The sequence below is a fragment of the Pan paniscus genome, chromosome 10, assembly GCF_029289425.2.
Source record: "Pan paniscus chromosome 10, NHGRI_mPanPan1-v2.0_pri, whole genome shotgun sequence".
Taxonomy (NCBI): Eukaryota; Metazoa; Chordata; class Mammalia; order Primates; family Hominidae; genus Pan; species Pan paniscus.
The window spans coordinates 69,065,341-69,083,539 of NC_073259.2; the positions used below are offsets into that span (position 1 = coordinate 69,065,341).

General features: G+C 37.1%; 1 protein-coding gene across 2 annotated transcripts in view; it reads right to left on the minus strand.

Moving 5' to 3' along the window:
* MRPS35 (mitochondrial ribosomal protein S35) overlaps window positions 1-18,199 on the minus strand; it is a 46,100-nt gene that overhangs the window by 7,218 nt on the left and 20,683 nt on the right. Inside the window, exons 6-7 of one of the 2 annotated variants that reach the window (XM_003828842.5) lie at window positions 13,498-13,607; window positions 11,450-11,519 (exon numbers count right to left, since the gene is read on the minus strand). In XM_003828842.5, coding sequence (XP_003828890.1) covers window positions 11,450-11,519; window positions 13,498-13,607 — 180 coding nt within the window. Of the gene's footprint in view, window positions 1-11,449; window positions 11,520-13,497; window positions 13,608-18,199 lie in introns of those variants that run through there. The other variant, XM_063593149.1, reaches the window with a different exon arrangement.

Here is an 18,199-nt window from a genome sequence, read left to right on the forward strand (position 1 = left end):
TTACATTTTATTTACAATTTTGTGCCCTGACTTATAGTTCACTATCAATTCCTTTTGAAAGAGGTGGAGTCTCACTATGTTGCCCACGCTGGCCTTGAACTCCTGGGCTCAAGTGATTCTCCCACCTCACCTCTCAAGCAGGTGGAATTAGAGACGGGTACCACTATGCCTGGCTCCTACTATCAACATTTTAGCTCCTAAAACCACACCCAGCATTGAAGTCGTTAGCTGTTTCAGTTTCTTTTTTTTGTAGCCAGAAGGCTAAGGTGGGAGGATTGCTTGAGCCCAAGAGGCTGAGGTTGCTGTGAGCCGAGATTACACCACTGCACTCCAGCCTGGGTGACAGGGCCAGACCTTGTCACACACAAAAAATTTATTTTATTGAAGTGTAGTTGGAATATATTAATTTTAAAGCACAAACAACAGCATATTCAAATTACTGGGGGCAATTAAAAATACCATTTTAAGCTCAAATTGATAATCACTTAGGCAAAGAATTCAATTAATTTGTCAACTCCTATTTTAATGCTTTGACCATTAAATATTTACAATTTCACCATTTAATTTATAAATATGGATCACACACACACACACACACACACCACTTTTCTTTTCCTTCCTGCCTGCAATGAGAATCTGCCCTGACCCCCAACCCCTGAAGAAGCAATTTTCCATTCCATGTGATCCTGTTCTCTTTTCCAGTTGGCTCGATTATTCATTTACTTATTCATTCAATAAATATTTACTGCACAACTATTCTGCCAGGCATAGTGTTCTCTGGGAACATTCAGTCTAATGAGAGACTTGAAGTTGACTGTGAGCCAGTCAGATGAATATTGTGATCCCCGTAGAGGAGAAGCATCCACAAAGGCCTTGAAGCCGGAAAGGGCTTAACACAATCGAGGAAATGAATGAAGGCCAATGAGACGGAAGTGGCATGGGCTGAGGCTGAAAAGCTGTTGGAACACTCACTACATGCCAGGCACTATTCTAAGTGCCTTACAGGTATTAACTCATTTAATTCTCATAACAAACCTAGGAGTGAGTTAGTACTATTATCACCTGTTTTACAGATCAGGCAGCTGAAGCCCAGAGCAACTGAATAATTTGCCCAAAACCACACTGCTCGTTAGTGTTAGAACAACATGTTCTAAGGAACCTCGAGGCATGATAAAAGGAGTAACAAAAAATATAATAACATAACTTGAACCTAACATCTTTTTTTTCCTTGTATGAATGTAATACAAAGAAAAACATAATAGCTAATTCACGCAAGGGTCAATGTATTCTGCTGTAACAGAAGGCAAAGAAATATCTGCTCCACTGAACACACAAGCCTGTCACCTCCTACCTTCTTATTTACAACTCTCTTTGCCTAGGACATGAATCATAGTAATATTCCACTTCTCATGATTACAAGTAAGGCCTTGTGCTGTATGAGAGAAAACAGTTTAACCATTTTTTAAAATCCCAAGCAATTTGAAAATCATAAAAAATACGAAGAGGCAAATATTCATAAAAAGTGAAAAAAGAATTATTGTCAATTCTTTCAGCTACCAAAGCTAAATTTTTAACTATGTCAAAGAATTCAATTAAGTTTTAAAAAACATTTACTGAATGCAAATTTACTGAATGCAATATAAAGATGAATGAATATATACTCCTTGTCCTCAGTGATCTCACAGTCTAATGGGGTGAGCAGACACGTATACAGGCAATTACCAGAAAAGTAATAAAAGGAATGTTAACTAGAGGAGGGAAAACAGATGGGCAGGAAACAGAGAGGTTACAATTGAGGTGTATTAAAAGATTCATATGAATTTGCAAGGCTGATCAATTTGAAAAAAGAATTATACACAAAGAGAATAACATATGCAAAGTTATGAAAGAACACATTATGTTCATTATGGCTAAGGTACAGGCTATATAATGTATATTTCCTGAGTGCTGGTAATGAGGTGGCAAATTGCTGTGAATGGCATGCTAAGGAGTTCAGACTTTATCCTAAGTAATGGGAAACCACTGAAGGATTTTGTAAAGGAATATGGTACAAGAGACTTGTTTTTTTGAACAATTACTCTAACAGTAATATAGAAGGTGGATGAGACAGGGAAATCAATTAGAAGCCTATTGTAGTTTTCAGGTAAATGATGATGAAAACTTATACTAGACTGTAGCGGTAGGGATAAAAAGGGGGAAACAGCTTTAACCGATATTTAAAAGCGAAAACCGAAAGACTTGGTAACTTATTTGGTATCAGGAGAGAGGGAAGAAAACTGTAACTCTCAAATTTATTACTTCAGCCACTGGGTGGGGAAGGAGAACGTGAGTTTTTCTTAAAGGTCTTTTAAGTATATAATAAAATGAAGTCCTGCATGAAGGCAAAAAGGTATGAGCTTGTCACCTTCTGGGTAGCACCATCCCACTCAGGGATCTAGAACACTGCCTACTGTCTATCACATCAAGTCTAAATTCCTATTTATGGACAACAGAAAAATCCCTCCATTTTCTTGCCTGCCCCTTTCATTCTAATTACCACCCCTTACCCTCAAGCTCTGATATTAGATATAGGTTGAGTATCCCTTATCCAAAATGCTTAGGATCATAAGTGTTTCAGATTTCGATATTTTAAAGGATTTTAGAATATCTGCATTATACTGACTGGTTGAGCATTCCAAATCTGAAAAGTGAAATGCTCTTTTGAGCATCATGTCGGTGCTCAAAAGTTGCAGATTTTGGAGCATTTCAGATACCAGATTTTCAAATTAGGGATACTCAAACTTACATGTACAAAAACTGTCTTAAAAAAGACAAGCCAACCTAATCAGTTTCCTTATTTACAACACTCAAAGAGTGGAGAAATTATTCACAATCAGAGCTCAGCACCAGAATCACCTGTGGAGCTTTTAAAACTATCAAAACCTGGGTCTCACAGCTAGAGATTCTGATTCTGCAGGGCCTAAGCATCTGTAGTTTTAAAAGCTTCCACATAAATCATGCTGCTATAAAGACACATGCACACATATGTTTACTGTGGCACTATTCACAATAGCAAAGACTTGGAACCAAGCCAAATGTCCAACAATGATAGACTGCATTAAGAAAATGTGGCACATATACACCATGGAATACTATGCAGCCATAAAAAATGATGAGTTCATGTCCTTTGTAGGGACATGGATGAAGCTGGAAACCATCATTCTCAGCAAACTATCGCAAGGACAAAAAACCAAACACTGCATGTTCTCACTCATAGGTGGGAATTGAACAATGAGAACACAGGGACACAGGAAGGGGAACATCACACACTGGGGCCTGTTGTGGGGAGCGGGAGGGGGAAGGGATAGCATTAGGAGATATGCCTAATGTTAAATGACGAGTTAATGGGTGCAGCACACCAACATGGCACATGTATAAATATGTAACTAACCTGCATGTTGTGCACATATACCCTAAAACTTAAAGTATAATTTAAAAAAAAGCTTCCCAGGTGGCACTGATACAACCCCCAGCTGAAAACAGGTTATGGAGATAGATGAATTTTCAATTAGTTGTTCATTTTGAAAGGAGAGTAAACTAGCAGTTAAAGTCAGATTTGATTTCATCTCTTATTTCATAACATTTTGAAAGTCAAAGTTGAATAAAACTAAATAATATGATAGCATGGAAAGAATATGATACACTGAAGCTGCAGTTCAGGTCTGAGTTCCTCCACTAAAAAGCTCTGTAACCTTGGGCAAAGTACCTGACCTTTCCTCTAAATCTTAATTTCTCAGTATATAAAATGAAAAGGCTATAATAAGATAAGCTGTTTGATTCTTGACCTTCAAAGTTAGCCCTAATTCAAAATGGATGGCTGCACTAAATGCTTTGTGTTAAAAAAAAGAAAAAAGCCAAAGTATTTTGAAGCACTTTTAAAAGATGGAACATGCTGGGGGTGTGGTGGCACACCTGTAGTCCTACTTGGGAGGCTGAGGCAGGAGGATCACTTGAACCTGGGAGGCAGAGTCTGCAGTGAGCCGAGATCACGCCACTGCACTCCAGTCTGGGCGACAGAGTGAGACCCCGCCTCACTGTGTGTTGCGGGGGAGAGATGGAACAACTACTTTACCCCCTTTTTCGTGTCCTTTTTATGTTAATGCAAGGTGATCATTGAAGCAGCACAGAGTTAAAAAAAAGAAAGAAAGTCAGAGACAGAGACCCAGTTAACTCTCAGAGCAACATCACAGGTCCACTTTTTAGAACAAAGGCCAGATGTATTTGTCTGAAATCAAGTAAAACTGTGGCACGTAGTTACACTTTACCATTACTGGCCAACCACTAATGCTCGGACTCATGGGAGTTCAATGCATGTGTATAGTTAGTTGTTTAACGAACACTGTAACATTAGTAAGTTTATGCATAAAGTGCTAAATAAAAACATACGCTTCATGTTAAAGAGATGCGTCTTGCCAGGAAGAGCCAGTTTTTTTTAGAATATAGATTCTATTAACATTGTCAACTGTAAATTTGCATCATGAACTGAACTCACAGAAGCAAGTATTTGTGGAGAACTTACGAAGTAATGTAGAATTCAAATACTTTTTAAAATACTTCCTAATTTTTTTTGTATTTTTAGTAGAGATGAGGTTTTGCTGTGTTGGCCAGGCTGGTCTCCAACTCCAGGCCTCAAGTGATCTGCCTGCCTCGGCCTCCCAAACTGCTGGGATTACAGGTGTGAGCCACCGCGCCCAGCCTCAATAGCTGCTATGAAACATTTAGTATTCTTACCTAGCACTGACCTAGATAGTTTGAAGTACAAACTACAATAGGTCAGATCCCTGCTAATGAGGCCCTAAAGTTAGAAAAACAAAACATACATGGAACAATCCGTGACTAAGACAACTAACTGCAGTCAGGTGTTCTAGTGACCAGCATAGAAATTAAAATAAGACATAATAACTTGCTATCTATACAAAGTAGAAGTCAGACAAAGAGTAACAGCCTCAAAGCAGGTCGAAAGATACATAAGAAATGAAGAAGTAGAGAAGAATTAAAAATGAAATGGTAAATTATAGAACCCATGCTACAGACCAAATGTTTGTGTCTCCCCACCAAATTCAGATATTGGAATCCCAACCCTTAATATGATAGAGACAGGAGGGAATTTCCTTCCTCTCTCTCTGTTCTCCAAGTGAGGACACAGTAAGACGACAGCCATCTGCAAACCAGGAGGGCCCTTACCCTAATCCAACCATGCTGGCACCCTGATCAACTCCCCAGCCTCTAGAACTGTGAGAAATAAATTTCTATCATTTAAGCCACTCAATCTATGGTAATTTGTTATGATAGCGCAAACTAAGATAACCTTAACACTTTTGTGATATTTATTATTACACCTCCTTGCTCCTACTAGAGTGTTCTTCAGTTGGAGACGATGGTTTCCCCACAATTTATTAACTTTCATATCCAGCAACCCAAGCAAATAGACAATTAATAAACATTTGCCATTTTATTTTATTTATTTATTTTGAGATGGAGTTTCACTCTTGTTGCCCAGGCTGGAGTGCAGTGGCGCCATCTCGGCTCACTGCAACCTCTGCCTCCTGGGTTCAAGGCATTCTCCTGCCTCAGCCTCCCAAGTAGCTGGGATTACAGGTGCCCGCCACCACACCCGGCTAATTTGCATATTTTTAGTAGAGATGGGGTTTCACCATGTTGGCCAGGCTGGTCTCAAACTCCTGACCTCAGGTGATCCACCCGCCTCGGCCTCCCAAAGTGCTAGGATTACAGGTGTGAGCCACCGTGCCCAGCCAACATTTGCCATTTTTAATGAAAGTGCACTTGACATTTGACACAGGATGGTTTACTCTTTCATGAACAGTGAAACAGTGAGGGGGCGCTGGATGTGGTGGCTCACACTTGTAATTCCAGCACTTTGGGAGGCAGAGGCAGGAGGATCACCTGAGCCCAGGAGTTCGAGAACAGTGTGGTGAACAGAGCAAGACTTCACCTCTACAAAAAATAAAAAAATTAGCTCCGCATGGTGACACTTGCCTGTGGTCCCAGCTACTTGGGAGGCTGAGGTGAGAGGATCGTCTGAGCCTGGGAGGTAGAGGCTGCATGCAGTGAGCTATGATTGCTCTACTGCACTCCAGCCTGGGTGATAAAGCAAAACTCAGTCTTCAAAGAGAAAATAAACTTTTAAAATTGTCTAGTAAAACACACACACACAAGCCCCCAAAATAAAATAAAATGAAACAAAAATAGTGAGAAGTACTTTTTCAAATAACTAGTAAAATACTGTATCAGCTCAATGTTGCCCTCTGGTTACAAATCTACATTTTGCAAATAAGCACTACGACGAGCTTCACAGCCTGTCTCTGACTTACTGCCAGCCTCACCTCCTTTCTTGGCCCTGTTAGTTCTATACCCTGGCTACACCAAACTTCTGCCTGCTCTTTAAACCCACAAGGCCTAGAAAGTTCTTCACCCACTCTGTACCACGTACTTCTGTTCATCTTCTAAAACCCATCATCATTCCTGTGATGTTTTCAGGGGGAGTTAACCCTTGTCTGTGGCTCTCACAGCATTGTGTTCCTACTTCCATTAAACTCAACAGACTATATTATAACCAACGGTTTCCCTCCAGAAATCAAGGTACCTAAGGCAGGGGGTCATTCATTTTGATAGTGGCACCTAGCAACATATCTTGTACACAAGAACTAAATAGTTGTTGAATGCAAAAGAGAACAAACATAGCAAACATTGCTCAAGCATTCTCCAGTGGAAATGCAGGTGTGTAGGCATACACAATCAAAATGAACTCATAAATCCGACAGATTAAATGGTGATTATGGCTCTGCAAAAGTATTAATTTTTATCAGAAATATCTGTAATAATGTCCCCTTTAAAACAAACTCTTAGTAAGTATAAAATTCTCCAACTTAGAAATTTTTATTTTTAGAGGTGGGGGTCTTGCTATTTGCCCAAGCTGGACTCGAATTCCTGGGCTCAACAGATCCTCCTGCCCCAGCCTCCAGAGAAACTAGGACTACAGGAGTGCAACACTGCTTGGCTAAATTAGAAATTTTTGTTACATGACTTTTCAGAACCATTTTATTACAAAGCTAGACATAGTTCTGACAATAAGACTATCATGAAATCCAAATAAGACAGCCAAAATTTTAAAATGTAAAAAAGCAACCATTAGTAATTCAATATCAAAATCATCCATGAATCTCTGAAATTTGATTTCAGATCTCTAACTTTTCTAAAGCAACTGTTTTTTTTCTCTTCCCCAGTATTTGTGCTCATCTTTTGTGCAAGTCACTTTGCAAACTGACTCATTATTTCTCAACCTAATCATTTACGGAAGGTTTCAATTATTAAAAAATCACTAAAAAGTTAAAATTAAGGAAGTTGTGTTATCATCAATTATGTCAAATTGTGAGTAGGATACACATCCTAAAGAGTATAGATCTGACTTTACTTGTACAAACTCCGCCAAATTAAATATAAGCTGTATATATTAACAGAAATTGGGAAACCATGAATTTAAAATTCTAAGAAAAAAATCTTTCCTCATTTTATTATTGTTAATATCAACATTATTTATAGATGCTTATGGAGAGCCCACTATTTGCCAGACACTTTACACAAATTCTCCCTGATCCATCCAAAAATCCTTAGGAAAAAAGTGAACCTCAGAGGTTAAATAGTCAGAGGCTATTACACAGGTACTAAGTAATGGCCCTGGAATTCAAATCCATGTCTGTCTGGCTCCAAAGGTTAAAAATTCATTCCAATGCTAACAATACGTAATACTAAAATAGGACACCAAATCTCTACAACTCTCCTTGCTTATTTTTTAATTATTATTATTATTTTTTTTTTGAGACAGAGTCTCACTCTGTCGCCCAGACTGGAGTGCAGTGGTGCGACCTTGGCTCACTGCAACCTCCGACTCCCGGGTTCAAGCGATTCTCATGCCTCAGTCTCCCAAGTAGCTGGGACTACAGGCACCCACCACCATGCCTGGCTAATTTTTTGTATTTTTAGTAGAGACGAGGTTTCATCATGTTGCCCAGGGTGGTATCGAACTCCTGAGCTCAGGCAATCCGCCTGCCTCTGCCTCCCAAAGTGCTCCCAGCCTCCTTGCTTCTTTAAACTGCTGAAGGATAAATGAATGGTCCAGTGAATATGTGTCTCTTATCACCTTCCCAGCACTGAAATAATTATTCTTTGAGGCAGTATTAAGCCTTTATGCCTGAAGCTTATGCTTTGCGATGTCTATGCTTACTGAAATCTACTTTGACACTTCTATAGTTAAACTGTTTTGAATAGTATACAACAGTAATATCCTTCTATTGGAGTCTAGGTGATCACTTCTCCAGAGGGATTTCAGTACTACAAGCAACATAAAATTAGCAGCTACTTTCCCCTCAGTGCTACTTAGAGGTAACCTCTAGGGGAAGGTTAAAAAGCCAAGGGAAGGCAGGGCACAGTGGCTCATGCCTATAATCCCAACACTTTGGGAGGCCAAGGTGAATGGATTGCCTGAGCCCAGGAGTTCAGGACCAACCTGGACAACACAGTGAAATCCCGTCTCTACAAAAAAAAATGCAAAAATTAGCTGGGCATGGTGCCATGCACCTGTAGTCCCAGCTATTCAGGAGGCTGAGGTGGGAGGGTCACTTGAACGCAGGAGGCCAAGGCTGCAGTGAGCCATGATCGTACCATTGCACTCCAGCCTGGACAACAAAGCAAGACCCTGACTCGAAGAAAAAAAAAAAAGCCAAAGGAAGCATATATTTGGGTATTAAATGCTCAGAAGCTAGCCTATAAAAAAATCAAGCAATGGATTAAAAAGAGGCTCTCTATTTGATTAAATAACGGTGATAACATCAATTTCAAGTATGAATTCCATGTTGGTGAGGGAAAATGAATTTCAATTCAATAAAAATTCTTTTCTAGCAGCTCCGCAAAATTTCACGGCTCATCTGTATTCAAAATCTTCTTCACTGATGGTACTTGTTTAGAAAGCACCAAGAAACAACGGTAATATAGAATTCTTCAAGTATACTTGTTTGGACAGTTGTATGTGGCTACTTATCCTGGCATCAAAGTAATCAGCACTAAAGATCAAAGGCTTCTGTGTGAATCCAGAATGCAACCCTGTTTGGATTCTAAGTCACGGAACCACAGAAAGAATCCCATAAATCAACTTCCACTGAATTTATGCCTATCATTTCCTTCTGGGCAAATTCATTCTAATAGATACTGGCAAAATAAGAAAGTCAAAATGGGTTGTATTTATTGTTAGTTATTAAATCTTTAAGCAGCAACAGCCATAAAGCTGTAGCTAATTCAGCCATGTTGCTGGTTCAAAAGGAAACTTAATTATCTTAAGCCAACAGCATTTCTAAAATCAATTGTGTAGGAAAGAGATTAACTGCTATTCTGATGTTGCTCTTAAAGCCAGAACTAGAAAATCCAGATAAATTATAATAATGGAAATAATTGTAAAGAAGAGAAGAGCTTACCAGCTACTTTTTGTCTTTTACTAATCTCACAACCAAGTTTTTTTCTTTCACTTTCCATTCATCCTCTTGTGTGAAAACTCTTTTATCATAATATGAAGGGAAAGCTGTGAGCAGTTTAGAGAACAGCTGCATGTATTCACAGAATCACAGTAACTTGGGCTGAAAGGAGGTTCCAAAGGCCATGGAATTTAACTACCTATTCAAGGAGTATATTTTTTTTTGCCTATCTTCACTAAGTGGCCAATGGATGGAATGTTTTCTACCTACTGAAGTAGCTCATTGCATCTTATGATGGCTCTCTTAGAAAGTTCCCCTTGGGAGGGCTGGACATGGTGGCTCACAACTGTAATCCCAGCACTTCGGGAGGCCGAGGCGGGTGGATCACCTGAGGTTAGGAGTTCGAGACCAGCCTGGCCAACATGGCAAAACCTTGTCTCTACTAAATATACAAAAATTAGCCAGGCGGTAGTGGTGCATGCCTGTAATCCTGGCTACTCGGGAGGCTGAGACAGAAGAATCACTTGAGCCTGGGAGGCGGAGGTTGCAGTGAGCCAAGATCACACCACTGCACTCCAGCCTGGGCAACAGAGTGAGACTTTAAAAAAAAAAAAAAAAAAAAAGTTCTCAGTAAACCAAAGTCTGTCTCCGTCTTACTATTGTCACTACCTTGTTGTATCTCTAAGAGTCATTAAAAACAAATGTAAGCCCTCTTCCATAGGAAAACTTTTATTTTTTCAATTTTTCTTTACTTCTTTTTCCTTTTTTCACTGTTTCTGTAGACAATGACATATGAAGTCCTTTCTAAAGAACATGACCCCCTTCTCCAGCTAACTTTATTCCTCTGAATGTTCCTAGTATGAAATGCTATTGAGTCCCCTGTGTTGGGTAAGGCACAAAAAATTTAATTTAAATGCATACCTAAAATTATTTTAATTTTAAAAATTACTGTTTCAAACTTTGAGTTACCTAAACATATTGGCTACCAACTTCAAATCAGATGAGGTGTTGCTCAAGCATGGCAAAATCTTCCTTATAAATGTACATACTTATATGAAAACTCTGTGAATTCAGACTCGAGTATTTTTAATATTATTTAAATACAGGTTTAGCATTACTAATCTGAAAATCCAAAATCTGAAATGCTTGAAAATCCAAAACTTTTTGAACACTGATATGACACACAAATGGAAAATTTACACTTGATCTCATGTGATGGAGCACAGTCAAAATTGTCATGCACACAATTACTGAAAATATTGTGTAAAATTACCTTTAGGCTATGTGTATAAAGTGTATATGAAACATAAATGAATTTCCTGTTTAGACTTGGGTCCCCTCCCCAAGATATCTCATTATATATTAATATGCAAATATTCCAAAATCTGAAAAAATCTAAAGTCTGAAACACTTCTGGTCCCAAGCATTTTGGATAAAGAATACTCAAGCTTTAATTAATTGCCCTTAGTTCTACCTAATGTATAACAGTCAAATGTTCACACAAAATGTTATGTGTTAACTAAAAATTTCAATAAACATTTAAAATACCTTTCTATAAAGTTTTGCTCTGCAGTTTATTTAAAGAGAATGAATTATAAATTCTCAAATTATACAGATAATTATTATTCTCTTCATAGCTGACAACTTTCACCCAAAGTCAAAAAAAGAAAAACAAAGTCAGAAACTCTGAAGTTTCAAGGCATTTTAGGAATATGATTTTAGCAAGGTCCTGAGATGAACTGAATAATCCTATTTCAAGACCTTTACTTTTAAAGTCAGTAGAAGCTACCTATGACATTTCATACATACTTAGATTATTTAGCAGTTCACAAAATACTCAGTTGAGTACTTGCCACACAGAGTATTTTGAAAGGTTAACATCATCTAAATTACAATGACAAAATCATTAAATATTCACACACACTTACCCAAGACTCATGGTATAACACTGTTAGTAGATACATTGCATAATCGTAATTCTGCCTCCTTAAAGGGCACCTATTAAAGAGAAAGCGGGAGAAGTCAAAATTCTAAAAACTCAGTACATAGAATAATTTGCAAAATATGCAATATACTAAATACAGAAGATAATGTTTTCAGGTATTCCTTTTCTGCTTTAGGAAAACTGTTTTTGGAATAAAAATAGTCTTTGTAGTTCATTACTTGAGGAAGCTAAACACCGGTGTTATTTTAACTTAATTTCGAGTATCTCTTTGTTTTCATTACTAATGGAGTTATCTGTAGATAACAATAGCTTACGCTACTTTTACTAGGATTGTGTCCAATATAAGTTCCCTTCACCATCTCAGTGCTAAGAATCTGCCAGATAGCATGAACATATCTGATGAGTTCATCTAAAAAGTAGACATAGGGCTGGGCATGTACCTCATGCCTGTAATCCCGGAGGGTGAGGTGGGAGGGTTGCTTGAGGCTAGAAGTTTGAGGCCAGCCTGGTCAACACAGCAAAAACCCTGTTTCTACAAAAATTGAAAAATTAGCCAGGCATGGTGATGCGCACCTGTAGTCCTAGCTACTTGGGAAACTGAGGCAGGAGACTGCATAAGCCCGGGAGTTCAAGGCTTCAGTGAGCTATGACTGTGCCACTGACCTCCAGCCTGGGTGACAGAGTGAGACTCAATCTCTAAAAAAATTTAAAAATAAAAATAAGAAGTAGATATAGAAAGATGATAGATGTTAATCTTGGTTTTCCTAGAGCTGATTCTTTTAAAAATGAGTTACACTATACAATGCTGTGCTGTTGCTGCTGTATTTAAAATGGAACTAATAACTTAAAATTAGGTAAAACTTCTACATACATGAGATGACACATTGAGCTTTAAGGATAATAAAATAATATACAGAAAGATACGATTACTTCCAATTTCTTTAAATATCAAATAAAACCATCATATGACAAATAACTTCAACTATACTGCTTATTCTGTACTTATATTTATTTAAGTCCTCTACTCTAAATAGTTACCATAAAACATATCCATACACTAACACTTGTAAAACTACCTAAAAAAAAAAAAAAAGCAACATTATTGGATACTCACAGAATTTCAAATAATAACATTTTAAAGGCATTTTTTAAAGTTGCATGAACTAGAAAAGCCAACATTATCTGAAGATAGTAAAAAGACTATTCCTAATACATTTCAAATCTACTTTCTCCCATATGGTAATAATCACAAACCATGGTCCTGAGCTTTTTCTGCCTCCACACTGTTGCAATCTCTGCATGTGTGTCAGGCTCCTTCTTCCCACCACTGCGAATCATGAGACCTAATCGATACTGACACCTCCAGATGCTTTCAAACAGGGATGGGCAGGAAGACAGCAGATCGGCCCACTTACTTATCTCTAAAAGTGGGTCTTTTATATTTTGACATAATTTGGAAACAGCTAAAGTATAATTCTAAAAATAAAATAGCCATTTAGTGAAAACATACCAATAACCTTTACTTCAAATAAAAAATGACACAATTTATAAATTCATATATGATAAATTTAATATTGCCTTTATAAACATCTGTCCTGGCTCTGAGATTTTGATTATTTACAAATGTGCCTTCATCAATTTCCAAATAGATCCATAGATCATTTAATAATTTTACTTTTGAACTACAAGATTTTCGTATGCTTTGAATGTATAAAAGCCTGCTTAAGCATTAATCACTAGCAAACCACACTTTTTTCTCCTAATCTCTCTCTTGAGTTTTATATACATGGAAATATTAAAATCAAGGTTAAAAATAACATTAAATTAGCTAAGCATGCTGCTGCATAAAGATCACAGCAATAGTAGGCTAGTGTGAGGATATTAAAAACATGAATTAGAGAACTCTGCTTAATAAGAAAAGGCCACGCCCTCCCCCATCTTCAATATAGTTTCTTTAAAAAGGACTGCCAAGGAATTGGAGGACAATGGGGAAACACACGTGACCAGTCGACTGAACTTTTTTTCCATTACCTATCTGTTTTGATGGTAAGCACATCTGTGGTCTTGCAGTATCGCTCTCCTACAAGTTTAATTAATTTCTTCTTTGCGTGATCATCTAAATTCAAACTGGAAAGCTTTACCTTAAAAATAAGAAAAGTTATTTGAAAAAATAATTTCATATAATTGTTTAGTGAAAAAAAGGTAGCAATGTTATTCCTATTAACATTAAATCCACTAAAAAGAAAGCTTTCCAAACTCCTTTCTATACAGAGCAAGCAGTTGGGACATATTATAAACCCTGATCTTACCCATGGAAACAGAAAAAGGGAAGGCAACATACTGTTTGAAGTTCTTTGAAAGTTCTGGGCATTAATGCCTTCCCTGAAAGAACTAACGACATATCTGTTAAATAAATGAAATTATGGTGCTTACGAGTAGCACTAATAGAATTAAACTCAATTAGCGTTAGTAAAGTTGGAATATAGAAATAAATAGATAAAACATAAGGGCTTTAAGAAATTTCTATCATGCAATTATGAGACTTGCATCATTACAACAAGTTCTACCATGCAATTATGAGACTTGTATCACTGCAACAAGCTTTTTTTAAAAGCTACAGATATCTCATGGAAGCTGGAATACAGCATCAGGGAAGGATCAAAACAATTGAAAAATTCATTTAGCTCAACGTTTCTCAAAATGTTAACACTACTCCCACAGGCTAAGAAGAATTTTTTTAAAAGGCTCTTTCTGTTGAAAATGTTTAGGAAATGCCGAGGTAAATTGGGTTTTTTAAGGTAGCATTTTTTAGAACAGATAATATGCTAATAAGCATCTTGAAATTTCAAAATGCAGGGTTAATATGCAATGATTCTCAAATTTATTTGACGTCAGATTCCACTTTTCAAGGAACGGTTCACAACAGTAGTCTTCCTTAGACATATTTTGGGAAGTGCTAGAACAAATGAACACACTTTTTAATTTGCAGAGAATAAGGGCATGGGCTAAAGGTATTATCTAGAGATGAATACATTTGATACAAGAAGATAGGACAGGCACGGTGGCTCATGCCTGTAATGCCGGTACTTTGGGAGGCCGAGGCGGGCGGATCACCTGAGGTCAGGAGTTCAAGACCAGCCTGACCAACATGGAGATACTCATCTCTACTAAAAATACAAAATTAGCCAGGTGTGGTGGCGCATACCTGTAATCCCAGCTACTCAGGAGGCTGAGGCAAGAGAATCACTTGAACCCAGGAGGTGGAGGTTTTGGTGAGCTGAAATCGCGCCATTGCACTCCAGCCTGGGCAACAAGAGCAAAACTCTGCCTCAAAAAAAAAAAAAAAAAAAGAAGATAGGTTAGGTTACACACCAGAATACAGTTAAATAAGGTAAAGTATAGGTTAATCTTCTATGGAGAGCATTAAGAATAAAAAAGAGCTGTAACTATATCAAGAAGAAAAAAAGCTAAATAGGATTTTGAAATCTATTTGGTTTTCTGTAGCTTCAATAACTGTACACTTCCCTCAAGACATCACAGTATAGTAGCCTATTTATTTTCCCATTTTTTCCCCACTGATTTGAAACCCTTGAGGGTAAGAATGATGCTATCTCGTTCTTGGCAATGGCTTAACACTTAAAATGCATGCAACAAATATTTGCTGAATGAATACATAAATTTTTAAAAGGGAGGATATATTGTTTTTTAAAGCACTGTGAATTTTTGTATTTTGTATTTGAAGTAGAGAAAATAGATAAATATAAATGCACTCTTAACAACAACTCAAGTAATATGAATACTGACTATTAACTCTCAATTAGACAATGTGAATCACCACAGTTTTCTGGAAAGAGAATGTATCAACTACCAGGTTACTGACTTGACAGATAAAATAAGCCATTTTATACTCTGATTAAAACCAATATGAAGAATTTTTTACAAAAAATAAAATATACCTTTATTATGATTATGAATACACAAATATATGCACATATGCATGTATAAAGAGGAACAGGGAGAGAAAAATAAATAGTTTTTACATTAGGGTAGTGAGAATGTTGTGATTTTGCCTTTTTTAAACCTCCCTTCAATGAAATCATAATAATGTCTAACAATAAATTTAAAAGTTTCAAAAGCTTAAAGTATTCTAGCTTTTTATATAAGAAGTGGTCCAAAAAAAGGCAGCAAAGCTGATCATTACTGCAACGATGTAATGTAAGATCACATTCATATTAATTTAAAACTCACATTAACATTAACATTTTAATGTTCAATAACTATATGGAGTTTATGCCAAAAATCATAAATATTTCAGGAACAGTTGTGTGGTGCACTCACGCCACCTGGTAGCACTCAAAGGCACTGCAACATTGTAGTCTTTAATCTGGGCTAATACTTTAACCTGGGCTGAGTGGCATTCACTGTCTTTTATCAAAATTCAAAGTACTTAGATATTTTGCCCTCAGTTGCTACATTTCAAAGAATCGATATAATACTGTTAACATTATCCCCAAAATAACACTAATATTTCAAATCACAGGAGGTGCTGGTTATATATATATATATATCTTCAAATGACTACATTTTAACACAAAAAGAGCTACATAAATTCGGAAATGTCTAAACTTGTGAAATATTTTCTCTATATGCAAGTATGATATGGTTAGTTAAAGAATGCTGGTATTACATAAAAGACAAGAATTGGTTTGATTTGTAGATTTGCCATTTAATGTTACCTTAAATCATGTTACCTCCCTGAGACTCAGTTTCCTCAAGAACACTTAATTCCAGAATTTTTGTCAGAAATAAATGAGATTAATAGAATAAAGCACTTTTGAAGTAAAGTTATATATAAGTTGTTTTTAATCCTAAACTTTTATGACTATCAAAATTTTTTTGTGTGTGCATTAAAACATTTGAGTATGTCCAATAGTAGTTTCTAACAGTTGACTACCTTCACGATATTGCTTTAATCATGCTGGACTGCACGTGCTTTAGTCCACCTGTTTGACCTACGTTTACCCTTGAACTACATGGCACATCCAGGACACCACCATTGAGCCTCAACAGCCAGCAGGTGGAGTGCAGAGTCTAGCAGGGCAGACATGAAGTCAGCAGAAGGGGTACAAGGGAGCAATGAAGGCATCACAGGCTAGCACAAGGCACAGAGAGGACAAGAGGAAAAGCATGATACAAGAAATGAAATCTGGTGCCATCCTTCAAATAAAGCAATGAGATTATTTTTGTGTGAAATAAAATAAGCAAACTTAGAACCAGTAGGTACATCGGATGTCAATTCTAGGACTGAAGACGGAGGCCCACAAAACTTGAGGTGAATAACGTAAATTAGGATCTAGGTTTTCTGACTCTCAGTTCAGAGATTTTTCAACATACAACAGAGCTCAACAACTGTTGGTTGTAGTTGTTACCATTATTAGGAAAAATAGGTAACATTTAATATGTTCTTAAAAATATGAACCCGTGGAATGGTACAAGCATGGCTGAACTTTCAATTCTTTTTTTTCTTTTATTGGGATTTTTGAAATTTTATACAGTAAACATATACTGTCTTTGTGATTTAAAAACAGCTTCAATCTAAGAACTTAGTAGATTGTTGTGATACTTAAACTGTTCTACAAAATAAAAAAGATTGGAAAGCTTCATAATTCACTTCATAAAGATGGTACAGGCCAGATGTGGTGGCTCACACCTGTAATCCCAGCACTTTGGGAGGCCAAGGAGGGCAGAACGCTTGAGGTCAGGTGTTCGAGACCAGCCTGGCCAACATGGTGAAACCCCATCTCTACTAAAAATACAAAAATTAGCTGGGTGTGGTGGAGCATTCCTATAATTCCAGCTACTTGGGAGGCTGAAGCAGGAGAATCGCTTGAACCATGGAGGCAGAGGTTGCAGTAAGCCAAGATCGCACCACTGGACTCCAGCCTGGGCAACAGAGCGAGACCCTGTCTCAAAAAAATAAAGTTATATTAAATTAAGAAAAAAATTGGTACAGCCCTGATACTGAAACCTAGCAAAGAATGAAAACTACAAATCAATCAACAATATCACTGAGGAAAATGGAAAATTCCAGAAATTAAAGATTGTTTATTTGCTAGTACATAATGCGAAAATGGTTGCATAGATTTTCAACACATTTCTTCAGTGTACTTTGAATGTTCTGGCTTAAAGTACAGGCTACACAGAGTATGAAAGTTAATATTTTGAGGGTCCCAGGAGGCACCTCAAAGAGGTAGTAGTCACCCTCCAGACAAATCAAAAGCACATCAGTAAGGGCTCCTTGGAGAAATGCTGATTCTAGGAATGGGACAGGGAAAGAGCCCAGAGCATTTTGTAGTGCCAGAAAATAAGAAATTGCTTAAAAACAAATGACAGGGGCATGGCAAAGGAACAGAAGAGTCACTGGAAAGAGTTCCCAATGGTTAAACTCAGAATAATTTGAGCAAAAAAATAATGTTTTATTGGATTATGACACATAGTGTAAAATAAATATCCATGAGTCCATACTGATATAAATAAATGATTAATAAATAGGGGAGAACAAACAAATTTGCCATATAAAAGGACTGTACATAATTTATGTGATACTTCTTTCTCAAAGAAGTGGAGCATACCTCCTGATCCTTAAGTGTGGGCTCTGCATAGTAACTTTCTTCTAAAGAGTACAGTGTGGGAAAGAGGGGAGGAAGTATAATTTTATGGTGAAGAAAATGGA